At 35.8% G+C, this 19,991-nt stretch overlaps 1 protein-coding gene across 13 annotated transcripts in view; it reads left to right on the plus strand.

The window, feature by feature from the left end:
- The first annotated feature begins 9,998 nt into the window (after positions 1 to 9,998).
- LOC127454194 (chondroitin sulfate proteoglycan 5-like) overlaps positions 9,999 to 19,991 on the plus strand; it is a 63,862-nt gene continuing 53,869 nt past the window's right edge. For all 13 annotated transcript variants that reach the window (XR_007899500.1, XM_051721226.1, XM_051721228.1 and 10 more), the window contains exon 1: positions 9,999 to 10,541. Coding sequence is in view for 12 of the 13 variants with exons in the window: in XM_051721226.1 (XP_051577186.1) it covers positions 10,445 to 10,541 (97 nt within the window). In the remaining variant the exon portion in view is untranslated. The remainder of the gene's footprint in view (positions 10,542 to 19,991) is intronic.

The raw sequence follows: 19,991 nt of genomic DNA on the forward strand, positions 1-19,991 counted from the left end.
CTGCCAGCTGCTAAACATCTTCTTGATGCCATTGGTCCACGTCATCAGAGTGTGACCTGGCGCTCCACCTACCTTGAGGCCGACAGCTAATTCTGTTTATGTTGTTCAGTCAGTCAAGATCAGTCAACATGAACACACTGGCGTGCAGTTATTAGCGAGGTGGTGCAAATTTGTACGATTGTTCGCATAGAGACATTTCCCAAGAACATGTCATGTGATTTAAAAAAATATATATTTATATATAAAAGGAATCAAATCTCAAATATTCACTCATGTGCCATCTGCTGCAAAAGCCATTCACACATCTGCCCAAAGTAAGATATGCCTCTCTTATCATCATTGTTTTGTCTGTATTTTGACCATTAACACTCTTTTATACACCCATCTTTGCAGTAGTATCAGTGACATCATAAATTACAATAACAGAGTGTAATCGACGAATATTATGGCTGCGTTTAGCGTGTTAGCACATTAGCGCCATGAATTCAGAATGTAAACATTATCCACTGAATATTTATTACTTTAAATCATCAACGAGTAGTTAAAAAAGCTTCTTTACTGACCTCATGTGAATTCTTCTCATAGAATGAGGCATAAAGTAATTGATAACACATTTTATTGACACATTAGTTAGGGTTTTTACATGTAGCCTTGTTCATCCTCATATTTAAATGCTCCTCTAAACGCCTCCCACAGTGGTGTGTGGCAGGTGTCTGAATGTTCGCAAACAGTATACCATTGCTCAGCTGTTTCGAACCTCTTTTTACCCCTGAATGAAGAACACAGAAGAGCTTCTCCGGAAGTACATGGGGACTGTCCGCACTGTTGCTTTGCAAGTGATGAAATCAGATAGGTTTGATGAATTCAGACAGTGTAGTCAATTTCCAGTACATACTGCCATACTAATAATTTATATAACTTTCTTTTACAACAACATAAGACAACATAAGCATCAGAGGCATAATAGTATTTCACACATTTATGTACAGTATATACAGTACATGTTTAAAACCTCTTAATTGTTCAATCATTAATTATTTCATGAATGTCTTATTGAATCTTTTCCCTAACAGATGAAGTTCATGCTAATCGATAAATACATGGAACTGACAGCCATGCTCTAATAATCTAATAAAATGGCATGAACTAAACAGATTTGAATTGGATACAGCAAAAAAAAAAAAAAAAAAAAAAAAAAATCTGTTTTTGCTACCTGTCTAAACAAATTCTTACAGCACAATCAAGGTATACATTTTTTGTCAGTACATGTGTTCCCTGGGAATTGAACCCATGACCTTGCTAGTGCCATGCTTTAATAGTTGAGCTACATTATTACAATCATTCTGCTCAGCATATTGATACATAAATGGAACATAGAGATTGATCATCATGCATTCATCATGCATCATGCAAATCAATGCTAATGCACAGTGCTGTGATCTTGCGGTTTTCTGAAGTTCATGTTCATTGATAAATACAGGGAACCAATGACCATGCTCTATTAGTCTATTAATATGGCATTGATATGTCACCACTCACACAAGACATCATTGTAAACAATTTAAAGTTACAGTGCATCTGCTGTGCTCTACAGAATTAAAGCACGGCCAAGAGAGCATTCAGGGAGAAAAACTGGGGGATGAGGGGAGGTGGGATGGGCTGCACAAACAGTTTAGTTCTGCTCTGGTTGGCAGCATATAAGCCTATATGATCCAAACTCTAGACTGTCCAGAGCCAGGAATAGCAGCAGTGTGCTAATGGCACGAATAAAAAAGAAAAGAAAGCGCTGGAGTAGGCGTAGGAGAAAAAGAGGAGGTTCTTAGCTGTGGCCACGGGGGAAGAGAATTATAATATATCTTGCATACTGTTTCTGAGTAGTGTGTGTGTGTGTGTTTATATGCTAGTGTAAATCAGCGAGAAAGACATTGAGAGTGTTTTTTCTCTGGCAGAGATAATAGACTAACAAAAACACAGGATGGATTTTTTAGAAGTGGAACCTAAGAAACAGTGTGCAAAGAGTAATTTTGTTTTTGGAAGGTGGAAACCTCTTGGTCACAATAAATCTCCTGTGGTAAAAAATAGAAACAGAGGAAATGTTTTTTGTCCAAACTTCTTAACACGCATCTTATAATTCCATTGCATAATTTAATTTTACTGTGGGCCATATGTACTAGATTTGAAAGTTTTCTGAAGAAAATGTGAGTGATTACTTGTGGCTTGTACATGCAAAAGATGCTGCCACAACACAGTACATCGGACTTTGCCACATGCAGCCCAACATTCAGTTTTTCAGAATCCTTGTCTGTGTGCAGTGTAGCATGCGTTGAACGCGTCCGTGTGCCATAACTATTACTAAAACAAAAACTAAATTAAAACATTTTCGTTAACTGAAATCAAAATAGAAACTAACATGTTTTTAAAAAAAACGAAAATATTTTTGCATGACTCCAAAATGAACTAAAGTAAATAAAAATGACCTCAAATTAATTTACATTTTAGTTTTTGATAAATAGTATATTATAAAAATGTGAAACCTTTACAATCTGCCTTCATTAAACATAAACATGTCACTAGATAGCGTAACACTAGGTTTAACGATGTTACATGATATCCGTAAACACTTTAGCTTTGGCAGCCATATATTAAAACTAAAATTAAAATAAAAGCTAAACTGAAACTGGAATGACAAATTGAAAATAAAATATAAAATTGAAATATAAATAAATATTGAAATACAAAAATGTAAAACTATAATATCCCTGGCTCGCAGTCAAAAGAGTATACTTTGAAAGGCTGAGCGCTTGACCGTGCGCAAGACAGAACGGCACATGAAAAAGCAAAGTATGTGTGAGGACTGTCCGCAAGTCTAGAAAAACAGGGCTGAACGTGAACAGTCCACGCAGACTGTGCTGATCACGAAATTTGTGTCATGCTGTGCACGAGACTTTCCAGCTCGTGGAAAACCTGAATTATACTTTGGCTTTAAGTCTCTATGATATTCTGGTCCCCAGATAGGACTTGGGCCCCTCTTTCAACGTAAATCTTTTGTTTCACCTGGGTGAAAATTTAAAGAACAATCACTTAAAGTAATAGCACACTCTCCTCAACAAGCTGCACAATTTGAGGTATCATTCATGTTCGTAGCACAAACGATAAATTACCCATTATACCGTATGCTTGTTAAGTCTGTGTTTTTACCATAATAACCTTTGGTTCACCAGTGCAGACAGAAGATTTTATATTAGACATAGTTTATATTGTATGACCACAATGTTTTTTTTTTGTTTGTTTGTTTTTGTTTTTTCCTTAGCCAACAAATGTGTGGTTTTTTTTTTTTTTTTGTTTTGTTTTTTTTTTTGTCAACAAGATTAGAGGTCAAGAGGGGAAATCAAGGAAAATGCTTTCCAGGAGAGAAGTAATCATTGTTCTTGCTCTTAAAGTGAAGTCTGTATTATGGGTCTCTTAGTTTTGAGAAGATGACTGAACGTGGGGAAACTGTTTTTGTTGCATTTGGGATTAAAAAATCCATGTTTTCTTTCTTTAGAATTAAACCGATTGGAGCTTGGGCCATCAAAACAACACCATCACACTAAATAGAAGAGAATATTATCACAGGCCCTTAAATATAATGTTATTGTCGGCTGCCCATACTGTTATTATAACATTTTTAGTTTTTGTAGGTTTCATTTAATTTATGCATGTTTGGGTTTTTCACACTTGAAATTGTTAACCCATGTGTCATTCTAACGTGTATTAACGTAATCCTGGATTATCTTTTTAGACTAACAGTTTCACACTGTTCATACTATACCCTGGGTTAGTAATTAATCCTGGGTATTGAGGTTTTCAGATTTTACGGCATACATTTGTAAACCCTGGATTATTGTTCTTATTTGCATAATAGTGCATGGAATGTTTTTTTCACTGTACAAGGTCCATAAATGTTTAATGATCTTAGCATAGTTTATAATTGGTTGGCTGTTAGATGTCTGCTAAACGCAGCCTGATTTCATTAAAATTTCATGACTGTGGCAACAGTTTTGCAAAATGATTAAATGTGGTTCCGTACATGTATCATGGCAGTTCCGAGGTGAAATGTCCACTGTGTGGAACAAAAAGCGAGTTAAATGTTCTCCCAAACAGGTGAGGTTTTTAAGATGAATGGTTTTACGAGATTTAAATCAATAAATCCAACCTCCCTACCCGAAACCTTATACCTTAACCTAACCGATAGTGTCATAAAAACAAATGTGAGATGAAAAACACAATTGCTGGAGCAACCACATCATTTTGTGTTGCTTCTATGACACTTCTGACTCACTTGTTCACTCGCATGCACTTCAGGACTCTATGTGTGCTATGAGTGTTTGTCAACAGAGCAGCGCGCATTCACTGAAACACGCTGTGCATGCATACCATATATTTACTTATTAAAAGCAGCCTTTTCCGATTCACAAAGTTATCATTTGTCTTCAAGCAACTTTGAATAAAAGGTCATATGGACTACTTTAATGGTGCTATTTTGGTTCTTTTATGTCATTTTTGGAGCTTGACAGTAATGAGCATGACTAACACACAGTATTTGATTTGGATTGGGCTCATCTAACCGATACCCGATCCGATTAAAAACGTCAGTATCGGAGTCGATACGGATCCAGGTCATGTGCTATAGTAAAAGTGTTTTGATGTCAGTCATAAGCTAGCACTGTGTGAGGAACAGGTTGAAAAGTAGTAAGTGTTTATAAACTGATAATCTGCCTTTTTACTTATGATTTTGTGAAAGTGAATAGTGAATACAAGTCGTTGTGGTAGCGTCTCTTGTATTTATTTCACCAGAAAACTGCCATGGTATGTACAACGAGGCATGTAAAAATAATTGAGCAAAAATGTAGGTATAATAATGCAATTCTATGAGACCAGGTTGTCTAAACAACTAAACAATGCTGCAACATTCTCTCACCACATTGGTTCACACTGTACACCTTTAACACCACAATTCTCAAGCCGGGTGCAGAACCATTTTCAAAATTAACAAGTGTAAAACATTGCTTGACCCAGTGTTAAAACAATTTGGTAATCCAGGCCCCGTTTTGAATTTTTTGAGGGCATCTGTGTATGTGTGATGGTCTGAGCTTTCAAAATGTCCAAAGACAAAGTTACCCACCTGATATATTTGTGTCTGGTGTGGTGTGATGTGTTGTGCGATTGTGTGTATGCTCAGTGGGGTTTTTTCTAGCTTTGAAAGAACGAACGAGACAGGGAGAAGGCGGTGTGCCAGCAGTGCCCATCAAGGGGTCCTGTTCTCCACTGCTTTTACACCTTGCCAAATCAATACTGGATCATCAATTCCAAATAGGCTGTGTGCAACCTGCAGAACTTAATCCTGCAGGATAAACACAAACATATACACCTATACATCCTCATACAACAGATTTCTCTCCACACTCTCCTTTTGTAACTGAATGATATGAAATCAAGAGTTTTTAAGCACTGATTAAGGTTTTGTTTTTAACAGGAACATCTCGCTGTGCCTTCAGGTTCATCAGTGCAGTGGCCTTTCACATAGATGGATAATCACTATTATTCATTTTTAATAAGCATCCCCACTGTGGCTCTATTTTTAAACCTAAAGCTCTTGTTAATACAAGGTAATTTCTCACGAGCGCATTAAAAGATAAACTGTTTATGTCCTGCAGGGAAAAACAGATGCAGTTTCATTCATTTCATTTCACATATATATATATATATACATATATATATATATATATATATATATATATATATATATATATATATATATATATATATATACTAACTAAGCACTTTATTAGGAACACCTGTACACCTACCTATTCTTGTGATTATCTAATCAGCCAATCATGTGGCAGCAATGCATAAAATCATGCATATACAGGTTTACATCAACCATCAGAATGGGGAAAAAAATGTGATCTCAGTAATTTCGACTGTGGCATGTTTGTTGGTGCCAGACGGGCTGGTTTGAGTATTTCTGTAACTGCTGGGATTTTCATGCACAACAGTCTTCAGAGTTTACTTAGAATGGTGCCAAAAACATAAAACATCCAGTGAGCGGCAGTTCTGCGAACAGAAATGCCTTGTTGATGAGAGAGGTCAACGGAGAATGGCCAGACTGGTTCGAGCTGACAAAAAGGCTACGGTAACTCAGATAACCGCTCTGTACTGTAGTGAGCAGAATAGCATCTCAGAATGCACATGTCAGCATATATATATATATATATATATATATATATATATATATATATGTATGTATGTATTTGTGTGTGTGTGTGTATCTATAGATAGACAGATATTCAGACAGATAGATAGATAGATAGATAGATAGATATTAATTCCCGGTCAGGCTATATATACATACAGTATATATGAATATCTCGAACCATCTTTTCTATACAATCACAGTTAACTTGCAGTGATATTAGTGCTAAACAATGCTAGTTCTTGTGTGAACACGCAAGCCACTATGAACAAGCTTCTCTCATAATGCTCATTAATGTGCAACGGATTTCAGGATTTTCACTAAAAAATTACTTACATTACATTTTTTACTTACCATAACCTATTGTTTGCCTTCAGTGGATATAGAATATTAAGCATGAGTCACATGGACTACTTTTTTGATAATTTTGTGTCCTTTTTGAAGCTTGAAAGTGAATCACTATCCACTGCCACTATATTGAAAAGATAAACCGGGATATTCGTGAAAATTTCTGATTTTGTGTTCAGCAGAAGAAAGTCATTTGAGTTTTGAATGAGGGTGAGTAAACTGACAGAAATTTCATTTTTGGGTGAACTATTCTTTTAACTATTTTCCCTAAGCAACTATAAGAGAAATGTATATAGTTGTATAGTATATGGACATTATTGTAAGAGCTCTGGTTGGAGGTCCACAGTATACCGGCTCTCCACTTCCCCTGGGTTAATGAGTCAGTGGTTGGAGAAGATAAATTTTTTGGTACTTTCTCATTAAACTGAATGTACAAAAGAGGCAGAAAGACATAATGTGAAATAAGAATGTTAAAAAATATTTGATTGCGCAACGTGCAGTTCTTTGTGTATCACACAAGTAATTATTCCCCCATAATTCCCTCATAACTCCCTCAGTTATATATTTTTCTTGCCGTCTTAATATATCTTCTTGCACAGCAGTAAACAGTCACTACAATAATGGCATACTAATATAAATGTCCAGAGATCACAGGAAAATCCTATATCCTGTTTACAATATTTATGCAGTAATATGGTATATGAACCCTGTAGGTTCAAACTCAGGAAGTGGGGAAAAAAGAAAGAAGAAAGCAAAGTCACCCGGTGAAACTGGCTGCTGATTTTAAAGTGGTTTCCTTTAGAAGTGTGATGTGACTGACCAAAAAATTGCCTCTAGAGAAATTTTCCATGTTCAAACGCTCAAAGCATAATCGTTGTATATGCCTAGCTTTGGTGTTGTCAGTTTGTGAATCATAGGACAGATCAGTTTTTCAGTACAATTAAATCATGGGTTGGTTGCACTAAAAACTTTTTAAATACTACTTTGTAGTTTTTACTACACCCTACCCTTAATTGTATACCCTAAACCAAACTGTCAATGTTAATATCAGTAGATTTAAAGCAAAACATGATTTGGCCAATTTATGAGCCTTTTTAATCTGTGAGGACCACCTCAGATGTTCGTCATGATTCACTTGTTTCAAATTGCATCACTTGTTTCATGTTTCAAATGTACTGTATTGAATCTCAAATCTGAACAGCATTTGTACTGATGTTTTCTATACTTCCGCTTCTTCAAACTTATAATGAAACTTGTGATGGGCAGGGATGAAATTTTCAATGAAAAGTGAGGGGCTGTATGGTTCATTTGTCCCATTATATGTACTGAATGGAAGTCAGTTGATTAATCATTGCTTTATGATGCAATTATCATTTTGTTCTTCTTTTTGCTGATAGCTTTTTTGTTTCTCAACAGAGAAGTGGATATTTCGACCACAGACAAAGTTAACACTCATAACACAAACACACACATAGATCACAAATGCAAGCCACTGGTAAACTGTCTGTTGCAGCCCCTTGTCTTTCTCAATGGTGCTCTGTGGAAGAATGCTGCCAACCCCCACTGACACCTCCAACCCTCCTGCATTCATCACCACCGCCTGGGGAGTGTATCCCCCCCCACCGGCTTTATTGTCCCATTCTCCTCATCTTAAACCATCAACCCGTAAACAATCTGGACCATATCACAGTCTTAAAAACAACATATGTATCTCCTCTTGCCTCTCTTGTCCCCACTTTTAATAGTTTTTGAATCCACACGTCCTCATGTGCGCAAAGACATGCATGTCCAAAATGTTGCTTGCATGGTAAACAGGTTGAGGAAGATGCTGCAAAACGGCCATTTACGGCTATATGATTTTCAGTTTTGTGCTGTAGCCTATTAAATTGGCAGATGTTGCAATTTACTTCACCATTTCCCCATTTCTAATGTAATAAAATGTAATTTTATTAAAAGATATTCTATAATACTGTATATATAAATATATACAGTACTGGGTAGATTACTTCAGAATTTAAATACAATGCTGAGTACAAATTACATGACTAAATTGCAATCAGTAATGTCATTTCTTTTGGATTACCTCTGACCTGACTCTTGATTATTTGAGCATTAATCTGTACTATTTTGACACAATGTTGCTTATATGCATTTAAGAAAACTTACTTAATGAATCAAAATACTATTACTATACAAATACTATTATCGGCCAAGATGGTAGAAAAAGATGGTGTGAATTATTCTTATTTTGAAGAGGATTTTTTGGTAAACTACTGTCTGCCAGGTTTGAATTTTTTTGTTTTGTTCAGACTTCCTGAATCAATAATTGAAGTGTAATTGAAGGTCATGGGATATGATGTAGACATAACAGAAAATGTATTTTCTGTAAAGCGGCTTTGAAATGATGTGTGTTGTGAAAAGCGCTATACAAATGAAAATGACTTGACTTGACATAGTATTTCACAGCTATACATCAGCAGTTTTTAGTAACTTGCATAATTATTCGTCACGAGAAGGCATGGTCTCACATATGTCAGCATACAAATGTAAACGATTTTAAAAAAGAAGAATTAGGGGAATCATTAAATTATGAACAAATTACTGCCGTTTGTTAATGTGTTATCACGTAATCCTTAAAAAGGTAATTTTAATCCCATTATGTAATCCAAATGATTTGAAATACTTTACTCCTCAGCACTGTATATATGTAAATATTATCAAATATATATATATATATATATATATATATATATATATATATATAAATACACCATAGCTATACGTATATATTTATTAGGCCTATTAACGCATTATTAATTATTATTATTAATTTTTTTTTAAATATTTAATAGCCTATATATTTAAATATATGCTAGTATATAAAATGAATATGGAATTAGTTGAATACAATTTAAGTAGATTCAGATATGTTTTATAGTCCATATTATAAATGTATTATTTTTTATTTCTAATTTTGTTAATTTATTTAATAGCCTAAATAACATATTTGCTGGTAAGTGAATATGAAACTAATTTATTATATCTGAAATAGAATTAAAGTGTATATTATGAATTAATTATTTTTTATTAACTATTTTGCTAATATGTTTAATAGCCTATATATATTTACATACATGCCGGTATTTTATTACATAAATGATTAATTTAGTACAATTTACATTTATTAGAATATATTTTAGAATGTGTATTATTTATTAATTTGTTAATTAATTATTGTGTTCATAAATGTAATAGCCTATATTTGACAAAAATGAAAAACTAAGCCACTTGCAGTAATCCACATTACGTCAACTATCCAATATAAAACCCATTGGACGAGCAAAGCAAAAACAAGCATTGAAAGGCTGTTTGTCAGTAGTTGAATATTACTGAAAGGGATAAGATCTTGGGGAGGAGTTGGGGAGAAGAGGGGGTGGTGAGACAGTGGGAGCCGAAATCATTTTCCCTCTCGGACTGTGAGAGAGCGCGTAGAACCGCATCTCGATTCACCCTCTCCTAGTGGACGCGCGTCGGTTTGGTTCCAGAACCCGGTTAATTCGGCAGCAAGCACGCGTCTGTCCGTCTGGCTTTCAGTGAGATCACCGACTTGCACATGGTCTGTGGCAATGGGACCATAAAGGAACAAATTCCATAGCACTGAAAAAAAATTGACGGGTGAAATAAACATATACGAGAAGACATCTCACAGAGAAGTGGACATGGAGACGCGCAGAGGAGATGTGATATAACAGACTGGACAAGAAGACGCTTCTGGGATTTATTTCTCGACTTGAAATAAATAGTTTTTAAGTGGTTATAGCATTTTTCCAAGTACATTCCTTACTGTTACATGCAAGCATGAGCCGAAAAGAGATGATGTTCTGTTCAGGATGCTGGAGTGCGCCGATGCTCTCTGCCCTTTTGGTTGTCTTCTTGATACCGTTGTTTGCACATGGTAAGATTTGCCTTTAAACATGCATATTAAAATAAGCCTTCAAACACGAGGTGACATGAAAGAGCTGCATTGCAAAATGAGAATGTCGGTCAGTAGTGCAGCCGCTGCTGTGTTTTGCTGTGTGCGCTTGAATCATGACTGTGAATCATGAATCATGAATCTGCTTTGGACCAGCGCTGTGCAAATGTAGGTTAAATGTCGTACTGGGATATTTAGGGATTCGTCCAAAAATCCACATCATCATCAATAAACCTAAACTGAAAGGAAAGGAACCCCTCGCAAAAACAAAACATTTATAGCCATTTTTTATATAATTGTGCTTTGAGATATTGACCATAATGTCATGTGCAATATTTCCCTTTTCTCTGGTACCCAATGCAGTAGTAGCACCTAGTAGTAGTTAGACATGTGCAGAGTTACTGTGCTGTGATTACTCCAAAGAGCAGCTGTTGTCACTATGGCAATGATGGAGGCACACAAAGGCAGGATTACCACCGAATAATTTATGCTCGGACATTCTTGCACAGCACGATTCTGGTTGCAAATCACACAATTTATGCTTGTGTTTTGATTTTACGCATGGAAAAATAATGTCTTTATAGTTGTGATGGCCATACGCTTGGGTTTTTGGACACATTGTGTTATTCCCCCTTTCCCAAGATGTCCAGGGAAGGATGGAGGACCATCCCAATGGGAAATGACTGTTTCCACGAGCACTGGTGTGTTTCAAATTCCGATAGATCACTCAGCATTAGGGATGATCTCATCTAGTTTCTCTTTATCTGTGTAATTACTCAGGTCATTTAATCATATCAAACCTAAATGCATGGAAGTTAATCTATTGTCCATCCAGTTGGATGCTCAATTTCTGCATTTCGTCGCCCAGCAACAGGACAGGGAATAGAGTTCTTGGCATCTTTTATGCTAAATCAATCAAATGCATGGGGGAAAAGAATGTTCATTGCAATCAGCCTTTGTACAGGTTAATTTTTTAGATACTCATTGAATATTTGACTGAATGATGATGCCCCTATGCACCTTTGTTAAAGTTGGTGTGATGGTACCAGCCAGGTAAAGATGATGTCACCAGTGATCATGCCCTTTGTCAGATTTATTCTATTTCTTTCCTTCTTTTGATTTTTATTGTTTGTACAGCCCCTGTCCCAGTAGTTGATTTGATAATGTATCCACTTTCCGTAATTGCTGAATTGCCCTTTTATTGTCTCAAGAGTCCAGCGGACACACATTTGGTTTCTTCCGAGCTGGACGGATTCAGCTGCTGGTGGAGAAAAAAGGTGTTGCCCACCACATCTTACTGATTGTAGCTTTTGATAATTGTATCTTGTTTGTCCATTATGTCAAATGATCTACACCTTACAAAGGTTTCTCTGATCTCAACTAATGCTCTTTTTCTTGACATTGATAAATTGAACCATATGATTAATAGCAGTTTTATCTTTATGTATGTGCCACCTGTTACTGTGTGTCAATCTAAAGCAATGAAAGCTTACATTAAGAGCAAGTGGATTCTGATCTCAATCCCTTTGAGCTGCATTGGAGAATATCTGCTAGATGCTTTATCCTATAACATTTCAACCCTCACTCGACTGAGGTGATGATATCTGGGGTGTGCCATCATTGCTTCAACTACGCTGATAATCCTTACAAATGTAATCCACCATTCGGAATGTGCTATATTCTCAAATTAAAGGGTCATACAGTTTAAGTCAAACATTTCAACGCAATTTTAAGGTCATGTTAACATATTGCCTTTTTTTTTTTTTCATGAAATCACAGTTGCTGCATGTAAATATTACTGCATTATGTATTTGATGGATTTATAGGCTATAATGGTATGTACTTTCTGTAGTGTGTTGTGTAATGTACTCAAAAACACCAATTTACAGCACCAAGACTTTTTCCAGTAGAAGTTAATCACATTTGCATTCATTCACAACCACTTGCTGCCAAAGAAAGTCAGAACATCTTGTTTCCAGACCAAGAAAGTGATGGAATTATTGGTGGTGGATTAATTTGCTTTTAACAATGTCTTGACCTCCATTCTTTCTTGAGTTTATTGGGTGTTCATTACCTTAATTTCTATTCATTCCAATCATTTAAAGCAGCCAGAGGAAGTGATTTGAATTAAAAGATGTGCTGTGTTAACGTTGGCTGCTGCCATTTTGTGTTTTGTCAGGAACATAACTGATCACCCCACCCCATACATACTCTACCATGTGAATTCAAACATGCAGTTTAGCAAAAATAATTAAACAGATGGCAATGCAGACCTCATTAGCTTTTTTAATTAGCTTGTCAAAGAAAGGATGTAAATGAAACATCAGTGGTTGTGAAGATGCTAGAACATCAAGCAGGTGTGCATGGATTGCATGTCAATATTGTTTTGTTAAAGACTTGGAAACATTTATTTATTTTCTAGCTTTTAAACGTGGATTGATGTGAAGGTATGAATTTGTGATGATGTTTTTTTTCTTGCACAATGCATTCAATCATTCGAGTGAATGCCACTGCATTCACTCTGCACATTGAGGGTAGGCTGGTTCCCATGACAACACATCCCTCATCCATTCCAACACCTGTTGAGTACAGAAATGAAAAGATTAATGCAACGGGAGGTGTAGAGACATCCAGTGGCAGCTGTGTGATTATATCCCAAGGTCAAAAGATCTGACTGTTAATACCTGCATAATTAGCTCAGGTATAATATTCCATAGAGTGTAGGTTGTTAGGGATGGATGGAATTAAAACTTTTATTTATTTATAAAACCTTTATTCTTGTACAAGATAAAAGTTATTGTATTATAAAGTCCAGATTACAGCTTCCATCTCCTTGTCAAAGCTTAAAGGAATGTCCTGGTTTTAATAAAAGTTGAAGGAATAGTTGAAAATTAGCTCATCATTTACTCACCCTCATGCCATCCCAGATGTGTATGACTTTCTTTCTTCTGCTGAAGACAAACAAAGATTTTTAGAAGAATATTTCAGCTCTGTAGGCCCTTACAATGCAAGTAAATGGTGCAGAACTTTGAAGGATGTAAAAGCACATTAAGGCAGCATAAGAGTAATCCATAAGACTCCAGTGGTTAAATCCATATCTTCTGAAATGATATGATAGGTGTGGGTGAGAAACAGATATAATAATTAACAGAACAATTAAGTTCTTTTTCTTCAATTTACATGTTACTAGTCTTTTTTTAAGGATTTATTGGTGCATGTGATTCCCAAGAAAAATGTTAAATGAAATGCTCTTTTTTTATATCGTTTTATTATCTTCCCTGAGGTCCACTGATAATGTTAGTAAAGTTTTTTGGCATTAAAACAGTCATAATTTAGTAATATATGATCATTTTCCACCCTGTCTCTGGCACTCTGTCTGAAACGCTTGGTTTTGGCCTAAGCACCTCCTTAAAACTTCAGTGTAAATGCCCACTGTTCTGATTGGCTAACAGTGTGCAGCCCCTCGAAATCAGCCATAGCTGAAACTCAATCGGAAGAAAATGAACCAGCTCCACAACATTATAAAACAAAATTTCAGAATTTAGACATAATGCACATACAACACATTGCATCTGAACAGGGACATAGATCCCCCCCAAATAATAAAAACAAGCAAGTACAACCCCCCCCCCCCCCCCCCAATATTTATACCATGATCAATGGAAACATGTAAATTCTTCACACTGTAACCCCCCCAATGTTCAAGCCAAATCTACGCCCTTGCATCTGAATATATTCAACTGTTCATCTCAAGCGCAACTGTTAACATTCACACCCTGTTTACACCAGATGCGAGAGTCGTGTCGCATCTAAAGCAACAGAACCTATAATAATCAATGATGCTGTCTACCATGGAAGCGTCCATTGCGGTGGGTCGCGTTTCGTACAGTAAACAGATGTCCCATTCCATTTTGCACTGCACGCGCTGTCGCTAGTACTGCCAACAACACACATAAATGGTTTAGAATGTTTGTGTAGACGCGCCCATTTTGGACAGCCTCAAGCCGTTGCGTCGCGTCAATGGACGCATCCGGTGTAAACAGGTTTTCAGCACCATAAACTATCAAACAGTCATGCCATTTGAAATATTCATGAATGGAACTGTTTACTTACTGTTTTGCATCAGATCCAAGTGTTTTTATCTGCCCCATCCTTCAATAACAGTTCCTTTGCAAAGCTTAAAGAGTATTATGACTGGTTCACAAGCAGTCCACATTGATATGAGCTGAAAAAACATGCAGTCCACACTGAAATACGCTGAAGACTCATCCACATCCAAATTCCAGTATCTTCCTGCACTGAAATGCTCATCGCCGGAAACGTGTCTAAACGGTCAAAGATGAAGCACGTTTTCATGCACCAACAATTAAAAATAGCGCAGATGGGCGCGAGAACATGTCCATGACGCGTTTGTGCTCAAAACAGCAAGAGGTAGCTGCTGAATAGACTGAATTGCTTCTCCTCTTCAGAGTTGTAACTTGACACAGCATCTTTTAAAAACAGCCCAAGATATGTATCAAGTGGTCAAAAACATCTGTCTGTGCATGTTTAAATACAAAAATAATTTTAAATAGTCCAGATGGGTCTCCTTTTGTGTTCAGGAATAGTTAGGCCACAGTAGGCCTTGCTTGTCCTTCTCTCTCAGTTTACAAATTGGAGCGGCAGTAGGCGGGGCCAAGGGAGCGTTGATATAAAAGTAGTGTTAATATTTTTGAGCTGTAGAGGCGGTCATGAATTTTGATTAAGTTTTGAGTTCTGAAATTTACAGTATGTTTTTAAGACCTCTGATATGTCAAAATATCAAGGAAAATTGGATTCCTCATGACATGACACCTTTAATATAATCTTATGTATATAAAAATACAAAATAAATAAATATATATATATATATATACACACTACCGGTCAAAAGTTTTGAAACACTTACTCATTCTATATTATAATTTTATTTTTTTTCACATTTTAGAATAATGGTAAAGTCATCAAAACTATGGAATAACATAAATGAAATTATGGGAATTACGTTGTGACTAAACAAAATCCAAAATAAATCAAAACTGTTATATTTTAGCATCTTCAAAGTAGTCACCCTTTGCCTAGAATTTGCAGACATGTACTCTTGACATTTTCTCAACCAACTTCTTGAGGTATCACCCTGGGATGCTTTTTAAACAGTATTGAAGGAGTTCCCATCTATGTTGGGCACTTATTGGCTGCTTTTCTTTGTTATTTGGTCCAAGTCATCAATTTCAAAAACTTTTTTTTAAATTAAATTTTAGTTTTATAATGAAATAAATTAATATGGTGGCACAATTATATTTTTGTCTACAAAACTAATTTCAAACATTTAAGCATACGCCTTCAGATCAAAAGATTTGTAAGATTATGTGAAACATTTCAGTCAAGTGTTTCAAAACTTTTGACCGATAGTGTATATAATGACTTGCTCCGCCTCTGAAACAACTTAATAAGAATTGCAAATTGCAATTTTTTTCAGAAAAAATAAGTAATGGAACTGTTCAATAACCGGAATTGTTGAATTCCTTACAGTTCCCATGCCTAGAAATAGTCATGTAGAGACAACTTTTCACAATTCAGTCAATTTCAGGTGGATGAAATCAAGTCTTACCCTACATATTTTTAAAGTGGAATATCCCATTTCACTTGAAAATACGTCACATTGTGGAAGTAAAATTGGTTCCGAACAGTGTTTTATGTTGACTTCAATAAAACCAAACTGTTGTTGGATTTGACCTCTTAACAAAACATGAATAATGAATAATGAAAAACTCATTGAATAATGGCCTTTACACTGAGGTCCCAGAGGTTCTGAGTTGTACCTCCCACAGTTTTTGCTCGGGCAGCCTACCATCAGAAAACCATCTGAGGTAAAGACAAACCACTCATCGCTGTCCTCCCTTCGCTGTCTGCAGAGCTAAACAAACAAAGAGTTTGGCATCTCCCCCAGATTCATGCAACTAAGAACTATGGCCATCATTTCTCCTAGACTAGCCACCAAAGAGCAATCCCCAAACCCTGGAACATGCTCCCAAATTACCTCCTCCCCTCACAGGGTGGTATTGGGGGTGCCTGAGAGAAAAAAAGGGGTAATCAAGTATTATGTAACAAGATTTGACCATCTCAGAGAAAAGGGGGAAACACAAGGATCCTTTTGTGTCGTCTCAGACTGCACTCTACCTGGGGCCCCCAGTTCTGCACTTCTGAACTATGTCCCGTCTGGGAGACGCATTTAATCATATGGCAGGAGATCTTGGATAATGCCGTGGCAGTAAAGATCTGACCCAGATCGGACTATTTAACCCAAACAATCTACAATGCCAGAGTTTCAGCTGGTGTCAAATGTGTTTTTTACTGAACAAATAGTTTTGACTGACTGTTCTCTGGCATGGTCGTTCCTGCTTGTGGAGATGTGTCTCTATGTAAAGCATACACTTTCAAAAATCCTGGTTCTAATTAAGTTACTGACAAGTATCCATGACACGCGTTTGCTATTGATTGAAAGTCGTTGTGCATTAACCGTTCTGTATGATCAATTTCAGGCCTTCCACACCACAGTGTGGTTTCCTATCTCACATTCTCTAAAACACTCTAAAACACAATTATGCAATTTACTTGATACACTAAACAGCAAACATGATTAGATTACTCAAACGAGAGCTTCATTACTTAACATTAGTCATTGTGCTAATGGTGCAAAACATTTTCTTCAAATGCGCTGATATGTCATTTTTTATTTTTTACTTTTGTCTTTTTTAATTACATATCTGGTTTCTATCTAGTACTGCTCCATCAGATTGATGATGACTTCCTGTATTGGTCTGTATTAGTCATCGCATTTATGACATTAAAATCAACATGGCATGCATTGTTTGCTCAATGCACTTTTCAGAAGCTAAAGATATTTGTGTCTACAGAAATAACTTTGATATTTATGTTTTGTTTGAGTGGTTTTCATAAATTATTTCTCTTTTCCTTCTAAGGAGAAGCTTTCAGTTTATCTTCGTTTATCTCCCTTAAACTGACAAGATGCAGTAAAAACAGAAAACTGCTTTCTTCTTTTATTTTAGTGTTTCATTTGTTCCAGTAAGTGTACTTTGATCCGCGGACCGCAGGTATTGGTGATCATTTTTCACCTTATTTAATTGCTCTGACAGGCCATGCTCTTAAGAAGGGGATATATTTGCCCATTTCATGAGTGTGTGCCGTTTGTTTTTTTATTTTTTTATTTTTATTATTATTATTATTTTTTTGCTGGCAATTTAGTTGCTGTTGCCATAGAAATTACAAATCTTACTGACCACTTGAAACCCCTCTCTCTATTTTTTCCCTATGTGTGTGGTGTGTGTATGCTTTTTGAAATGTGTATTTGAAATGCACATTAATCTTGAACAAATGCAGAGATTTGAATGCCAAACTATAGATTTGCTAACGTCAGCTGTTATCACAACGGGGCTTTATCGGATTTGTCTTTGTCAGAAATATTGCATTAGTGATTTACGTTTATTAATAAAACCCAGACCAAGAACTTTTGGCCATTTTGGGAACCTTTTTCTAGTGGAACGACGCCGAGCCAAAGAGCTTTGTCTCCACTGTCGCACATATTGTCACAGACTTTCTTCATTCTATTTCTTTATTAGCCTTTAGTTTTAACAGAAGAAACATAGATATGTTCTTGAGACAAAAAAATGTCCTGACAATACAGAACTAAATAAACTTTTCATGGTCAGAGCCATCAGATATTGCACAGGAGAATCAACTCAAAACAGCCTGCTTCAAGAAAGAGAGATTGTCATGTTAGTTTGCTGAGATTTTTGCTCTGAGGAACAGGAAAGCAGCAGATCAGATGTTGTGTTTTAAAGCAAGGCGTTGGCTGAGCCCATGTACAACTTCTTCACGAAATATACTTTTGCCATTCCACAAATACACACAATTTCCTGTGTAGTGGAAGCCACAACATGTTGTTTTTTATTCCTCAAGCATGTGTGCATGTCCAAATGCTATAGAAGTATTTTGTCAAAGGTAAAATGCTAGAAATGTCTCAAAACCACAATGTCAAAGCTGCAAATTTGCTTAGTTTCTGTACATATTTAACTGTTTTAGCCTTGTCCCAGACCTAGACTTTCAATATTAATGCTACACTATATAAGTTTTGGCCCTCTAGCAATTAAAAAATAAATCTGCATGTCTTGCGGAAGAACATTGTTTTGTAATGACGTAAGTTGTGCTTCGGCTCTGCTCTTCGCGTGGATGAATGTGGTTCGAGGCATCGGTGTACACTGGATACTGGACATTTTATCAGAGCAAATGGACAAATAAATAATGAAAGAAAGGAAAAGACGGATATCCGAAAACATGTCATCTGAGCAGATAGGTGCCATATCTTATGCTGTTGTTTTGACTTATTGGAAACATTGATGTTTTGAAATAAATGAGGTTACAAAAGTTAGCCAACGTTCGTTAACATTAGACATAAAAATTGCTAGTCTGATAAGGTCAAACGTTGTAAAGTTTTTATAACTGCAGGATATTCTGGCCAAATAGACCACAGTAGTAACAAATTTATAGATTGTCATTGTTACCAACCAGTGGTCAACATCATTTCAAGACTCTTATGTCCTTGGCAAGCCTAGGACTAAAGGATTTATTTACACTACTGGTCAAACGTTTTGAAACACTTACTTATTCTATATTGTAATTTTTTTTCTTCACATTTTAGAATAATAGTAAAGTCATCAAAACTATGGAATAACATAAATGGAATTATGGGAATTATGTTGTGACTAAACAAAATCCCAAATAAATCAAAACTGTGTTATATTTTAGCATCTTCAAAGTAGTCACCCTTTACCTAGAATTTGCAGACATGTACTCTTGACATTTTCTCAACCAACTTCTTGAGGTATCACCCTGGGATGATTTTTAAACAGTATTGAAAGAGTTCCCATCTATGTTGGGCACTTATTGGCTGCTTTTCTTTATTATTTGGTCCAAGTCATCAATTTCAGAAACTTTTTTTTTTTTTAATTAAATTTTAGTTTTATAATGAAATAAATTAATATGGTGGCACAATTATATTTTTGTCTACAAAACTAATTTCAAACATTTAAGCATACGCTTTCAGATCAAAAGATTTTTATGATCATGAGAAATATTTCAATCAAGTGTTTCAAAACTTTTGACCAGTAGTGTATATCAATTATTGCAAATTATAAAGAAAAATACACATGTGTGCTAGCAAGTGAAAAGTTCTGCACCGATTACAGTATAATTATTGTATTTCACTACACACACACAGACGTGTGTGATTACACAAGTATACATAAACCATATCAATAAAATATTTTACCTGTTGAGTAAGAAAAAAGCCATCTCTGGGTCACTTTTAAATCCTTTCAGATCCTTTCAGTTGTC

The sequence above is a fragment of the Myxocyprinus asiaticus genome, chromosome 16 (genome assembly GCF_019703515.2).
Source record: "Myxocyprinus asiaticus isolate MX2 ecotype Aquarium Trade chromosome 16, UBuf_Myxa_2, whole genome shotgun sequence".
In the NCBI taxonomy this organism is placed as follows: domain Eukaryota; kingdom Metazoa; phylum Chordata; class Actinopteri; order Cypriniformes; family Catostomidae; genus Myxocyprinus; species Myxocyprinus asiaticus.